General features: G+C 40.2%; 1 protein-coding gene across 3 annotated transcripts in view; it reads left to right on the forward strand.

Annotated features, from left to right (window-relative positions):
- synpo2b (synaptopodin 2b) overlaps window positions 1-6,640 on the forward strand; it is a 20,394-nt gene extending 13,754 nt beyond the window's left edge. For all 3 annotated transcript variants that reach the window (XM_057842524.1, XM_057842523.1, XM_057842521.1), the window contains exon 4: window positions 5,739-6,640. In XM_057842524.1, coding sequence (XP_057698507.1) covers window positions 5,739-6,209 — 471 coding nt within the window. In that variant the 3' untranslated portion in view covers window positions 6,210-6,640. The remainder of the gene's footprint in view (window positions 1-5,738) is intronic.

The raw sequence follows: 6,640 nt of genomic DNA on the forward strand, positions 1-6,640 counted from the left end.
TTCTATTTATGTTGTGTGATGGCAGCCTCTAAGTATAACAGATATTTGTTGGATTGGAACCAGAAAGTTAGAGGTTGAAATCGAAATACCAGAACAGAGCAACTAGCTCACCAACCGATTAATATGAACTAATTACACTTTACAAGGGACACATTTTTTTTAAACAGGCTACCTAGCTACAGCAGTTGCAGTGGATCTATAGAATTGCTCATATTCCTAAGTCATTCAATCTACCATACGGTAACAAGAAACCGACAAACATTATTGTATGTTACATTTACTATATTGGAAGCATGCCAAAGTATAAGAGTACAATATTTACTTAATAGTGACGTGACATATAATGATCCCGTCATTTTACCACTGTCAAAGATGTTGTATTGAACTACAAGTGGTATGAAAAACTATCTGATCCTTTTGGAATTTGTCACATTTCTGCATAAAATCACCATCAAATGTGATCTGATCGTTGTCAAAATCACATAGATGAAAAAACTGTCTGCTTTAACTAAAACCACCCAAACGTTTATAGGTTTTTATATTTTAATGAGGATAGTATGCAAACAAAGACAAGGGGGAAAAATAGGTAAGTGAACCATCACATTTAATATTTTTGTGCCCCGCCCTGCCCCCTTGGCAGCAATAACTTCAACCAGATGATTGCTGTAGCTGCAGATCAGTCTGGCACATCCATCAGGACTAATCTTGGCCCATTCTTCTCTACAATACTGCTGCAGTTCAGTTTTGTTCCTGGGATGTGTAGCATGAATCACTGTCTTTAGGTCATGCCACAGCATTTCAATGGGGTTCAAGTCTGGACTTTGACTTCACCGCTTCAGAACATGTATTTTGTTCTTCGGAAACCATTCTGAAGTTGATTTACTTCAGATTTTTACTTCAGATATTTACTACTTGTTGCAGCATCCATTCTCTTTATAGCTTCAACTGTTTGACAGACAGCCTAAGGTTTCCCTGCAAAACATCCTGATAAACTTTTGAACTAATTCTTCCATACATGATTCCAAGTTGTCCAGGCCCTGGGGCAGCAAAACTGCTCCAAATCATGATGCTCCCTCCACCATGCTTCACGGTGGAGATGAGGTGTTGATACTGGTGAGCTGTTCCACTTTTCCTCCACACACGACGTTGTGTGTTACTCCCAAACTTTGGTTTCATCAGTCCACAAAATATTTTGCCAAAACTTCAGTGGAGTGTTCAAGTGCCTTTTTGCGAACATTTCTTTAGACAGCAATGGCTTCCTCTGTGGAGTCCTCCCATGAACGCCATTCTTGGCCATAGTTTTACATTTCGTTTCTGTATGCACAGAGATATTGGAGTGTGCCAGTGATTTCTGTAAGTCATTAGCAGACACTCTAGGGTTCTTTTTTACCTCCCAGAGTATTATGCGCTGAACTCTTGGCATCATCTTTGATGGACGGCCACTCCTTGGGAGAGAAGCAAAAGTGCCAAACTCTGTCCATTGGTAGACAACTTCTCTGACTGTCGATTGATGAACTTCCAGACTTTTAGAGATGGTTTTGTACCCTTTCCTAGCTTTATATAAATCAACAATCCTTGATCACAGGTCTTCAGACAGCTTTTTGACCGAGCCATGATGCACATCAGACAATGCTTCTCAAGACATTTCTTACCAGTTGTGTGTTTCATAGTGGGCAGGGCAGCTTTAAAACACTCATAAGTGATAGGCACACACCTGAATTAAAATGTTTTGTAAAAATTGGTTTTAATTGCTCTTTAAGTCTCCTATGGCAGAGGGTTCACTTACAGTGCCTTGCAAAAGTATTCGGCCCCCTTGAACCTTGCAACCTTTCGCCACATTTCAGGCTTCAAACATAAAGATATAAAATTTTAATTTTTTTGTCAAGAATCAACAACAAGTGGGACACAATCGTGAAGTGGAACAAAATTTATTGGATAATTTAAACTTTTTGAACAAATAAAAAACTGAAAAGTGGGGCGTGCAATATTATTCGGCCCCCTTGCGTTAATACTTTGTAGCGCCACCTTTTGCTCCAATTACAGCTGCAAGTCGCTTGGGGTATGTTTCTATCAGTTTTGCACATCGAGAGACTGACATTCTTGCCCATTCTTCCTTGCAAAACAGCTCGAGCTCAGTGAGGTTGGATGGAGAGTGTTTGTGAACAGCAGTCTTCAGCTCTTTCCACAGATTCTCGATTGGATTCAGGTCTGGACTTTGACTTGGCCATTCTAACACCTGGATACGTTTATTTTTGAACCATTCCATTGTAGATTTGGGTTTATGTGTTGGATCATTGTCCTGTTGGAAGATAAATCTCCGTCCCAGTCTCAGGTCTTGTGCAGATACCAACAGGTTTTCTTCCAGAATGTTCCTGTATTTGGCTGCATCCATCTTCCCGTCAATTTTAACCATCTTCCCTGTACCTGCTGAAGAAAAGCAGGCCCAAACCATGATGCTGCCACCACCATGTTTGACAGTGGGGATGGTGTGTTCAGGGTGATGAGCTGTGTTGCTTTTACGCCAAACATATCGTTTTGCATTGTGGCCAAAAAGTTCAATTTTGGTTTCATCTGACCAGAGCACCTTCTTCCACATGTTTGGTGTGTCTCCCAGGTGGCTTGTGGCAAACTTTAAACGAGACTTTTTATGGATATCTTTGAGAAATGGCTTTCTTCTTGCCACTCTTCCATAAAGGCCAGATTTGTGCAGTGTACGACTGATTGTTGTCCTATGGACAGACTCTCCCACCTCAGCTGTAGATCTCTGCAGTTCATCCAGCGTGATCATGGGCCTCTTGGCTGCATCTCTGATCAGTTTTCTCCTTGTTTGAGAAGAAAGTTTGGAAGGACGGCCGAGTCTTGGTAGATTTGCAGTGGTCTGATGCTCCTTCCATTTCAATATGATGGCTTGCACAGTGCTCCTTGAGATGTTTAAAGCTTGGGAAATCTTTTTGTATCCAAATCCGGCTTTAAACTTCTCCACAACAGTATCTCGGACCTGCCTGGTGTGTTCCTTGGTTTTCATAATGCTCTCTGCACTTTAAACAGAACCCTGAGACTATCACAGAGCAGGTGCATTTATACGGAGACTTGATTACACACAGGTGGATTCTACTTATCATCATCGGTCATTTAGGACAACATTGGATCATTCAGAGATCCTCACTGAACTTCTGGAGTGAGTTTGCTGCACTGAAAGTAAAGGGGCCGAATAATATTGCACGCCCCACTTTTCAGTTTTTTATTTGTTAAAAAAGATTAAATTATCCAATAAATGTTGTTCCACTTCACGACTGTGTCCCACTTGTTGTTGATTCTTGACAAAAAAATTAAATTTCATATCTTTATATTTGAAGCCTGAAATGTGGCGAAAGGTTGCAAGATTCAAGGGGGGCGAATACTTTTGCAAGGCACTGTACTTATTTCCCCCCCCCCTCCTGTAATTGTTTACATGCTATCCTCATTAAAATATGAAAACCTATAAATGCTTGGGTGGTTTTAGTCAAAGCAGACACTGTATTTTCAACTGTGTGATTTTGACAAAGATCAGATCACATTTGATGGTGATTTCAAGCAGAAACGTGAGAAATTCCAAAAGGTTCTTACACTTTTTCATACCACTGTAAAAATGTAACCAGAGGATGGCAGCAAAGTCAACAAATCTGCTTTTCCAATAACTCAGCACCGCACAGGGTCCCCAAACTATTCCACATCGAGCCGCAGTGGGTGCTGGATTTCTTTCCAACAAAACTAGATGACACCTTTGCACTAATTTGGTGTTTTACAACTGTAACTGTCTTACAATTGTAGTCAGGTGCTGCTTGTTTTAGCAGAAACCACATTGGTTAAACGGTGTGTGCTCACTCGGTAGGAACATAAACTAGGACTCACAGCGGCCCTTGAGGACCGGTTTGCCTTACAGTTCTTTTGAGCCAATTAATTACCAAATGAAAAAAAATCCTTTTTCACATTATCAAACAATGCCACAAATTATAGACTTAAATCATAGTGATTTTGTCATAGTTCACTCAAAAATCGATTTTGTTTGCCATCTGGGCCTGTGCAGTTAAATACAAAACCGATATACTCACAATAAGCTCTGACCAGGTGGATCAAGTGGTAATTTTATTTTATGAAAGCCAGCGAGAACGCATATACCGTAATTTCCGGACTATAAGGCGCACCTGACTATAAGCCACCACCCACCAAATTTGACACGAAAACAGCTTTTGTTCATAGATAAACCGCACTGGACTATAAGCAGCAGCTGTCCTCACTACAATATGGGATATTTACACCTAAAGATATTAACCTTTAATACACTATTTGGCAGCAGCATCATAATACTGTCATAAATGAACCACCATGAAGCTTTGAACCAATTGGCTGCAGAGCTTTGTTGCTTCAAGAAACTTCATTTGGCCATTACTGCTCCCTTGGGGGAGACGGTCAACCTCTTCTGTCAACACTGTTGTCCTCCAACATGCCTCCTAGCATGTATTGCAGCGATACAGATGAATACAGAATTATTTCTTCAGTAACTGTTCTAGTTGTTTCATTAATTGCTAGTTATGGTATTTGGTAACACCTTATTTGACAGTGGTGCCATAAGACTGTCATAAGACAATCATAATTATGACATGACACCGTCATGAACATTAATGAATGCTTATAACAGATGTCATTTGGTGTCATCTGGGAAATTAACTCACTTTTGAATGGATGTAAAGGTTTCAAATTGGACATAAATGGAGTTAGTGACATAACTTGCCGGATGACACTTAATGAAATTTGTCTTAAGCATTCAGTAATACCCATGATAGTGTCATGTCACAATTATGACGGTCTTATGACAGTCTTATGACGCTGCTGTCCAATAAAGTGTTACCAATTAACCCAAATAAATAAAAAAATAAGCTGCACTGGACTATAAACAGCAAGATTCAAAATGATGGTTAAAAAAAAGCGGCTTATATTTCGAAAACTACGGTAGTTAATTAAAGCCAGATGTTTGCATATACAAAAGACACACATTTTCTTTTTTGGTTATTTTTTTTGTGTGTGGTTACTGTTTGAAGTCAGACTAAACCTATTCGCTATACTGTACGCAACTAGCTAAATGCCAGACAGCCAAATTATTTTTGGAGACATTTTTTCATGACTTTCTTCTCGCTTCTCAAACATTTCATTTTTTAATTGGTAACACGACTTGGGCCACAGAACCCACCTTCATCCTCAAGAGCTGGACATTGTGTAGATATTTATACAACACGTGTAATTATTCAATATTTGAGTAGTATCTGGCTGGACATTGCAACCAAGGACGAACAATATTTGTTCAAGTCCACAATTCACTTCCCAATATCGTAGTTGTTTTTTATTTTAATTTTTTCAACAATCCAATGAGGGTAAAAAAACATATGCTTCACATGTGTCTTCAAATACATTCCCAGGTGTGTCTCTAACTATCGGGAACTGAATTGTTGTTTATAAACAGATATAGTTTTCATCATTTTGATTGATCAAAATTGTTTTAAGGCGTAGCTGTCTTACAAAGGGTAAACGTCTGTGTTTGAAGAAAGTAATGCGAAATTCACTTCAAAAATGTTTTTTTTTCTGGTAAAATTGATCTAAAACAGGATGAATTTGGTCTTATTTTGTTACAAACACTGAGGAAAAAGCTTTTCATTTTTTCAACAATCTTAGTAATCTTTAACAGGTTGTGTATTTTCTTTCAGGGACAAGGTAGAAGTCGCTCCCTTAGCCTGCCCAGATACTCCTCTTTTTCTGGGCCGCTGTCACCAGTGAGCACACAGGATCCTCGCCCATATCTTTCCCCTGCAAAGCAAAATCGAGCATCGAGCATCTCCTCCTACAAGCCACCCACGCCCTGGGAGGCTGCGTCTAGGAGCCCCTTTGGTTCAGTGGATGATGCCTTCTTGTTCCAAAGCGTCTCGTCGACATTCGCCTCATGTGTCAGGGCCGTGGGGCCCCGCAGGTCCCTGCCTGAGCCTCCAGAGGAATGGAAGCGTCGGGTGTCATTTGATCCACCGCTTGCCAGTCAGGGTCATTGTCGTATGGCCCCTGCTTACATGACCTCAGCACCCATGAGGATGAAAAGTGCATGCGTCGAAACAACAGCAGCATACAGGCCTTCTTTTAGACCATCCCATTCACTTAAACCGGCTGGTAAACCCAGACTTATATAAGAGGCTTAACACTTTGAGACAGCACGTTAAGTAGTGAAGTGGTTTGTGTGTCTGCATTACAGTACTGAGGTTCTGGGTTTGAATCTTAATTCAGGCCTTTCGTTGATTTTGCATTTTCTCACAATGCTTTCGTAAGTTTTCTTCTCACAATCCTAAACACGTTATGTTCATTAAAGACGTAATGTTAACAGGTGTGAAGGGTTTGTATACACACACACGCCTTGCGATTGGTTTACAATAAATCCAGAGTGGACCCAAATCACAACAAGCACCATGAAAGTGTTTCGGCATCCAAAACACAATGGTACGGTATATTGTACACATTCACTTAATACAGTGTATCACAAAAGTGAGTACACCCTTCGCATTTCGGCATATATTTAGGTATATCTTTTCACGGGACAACATGGACAAAATGACACTTTGACACA

The sequence above is a fragment of the Corythoichthys intestinalis genome, chromosome 8 (genome assembly GCF_030265065.1).
Source record: "Corythoichthys intestinalis isolate RoL2023-P3 chromosome 8, ASM3026506v1, whole genome shotgun sequence".
Taxonomy (NCBI): Eukaryota; Metazoa; Chordata; class Actinopteri; order Syngnathiformes; family Syngnathidae; genus Corythoichthys; species Corythoichthys intestinalis.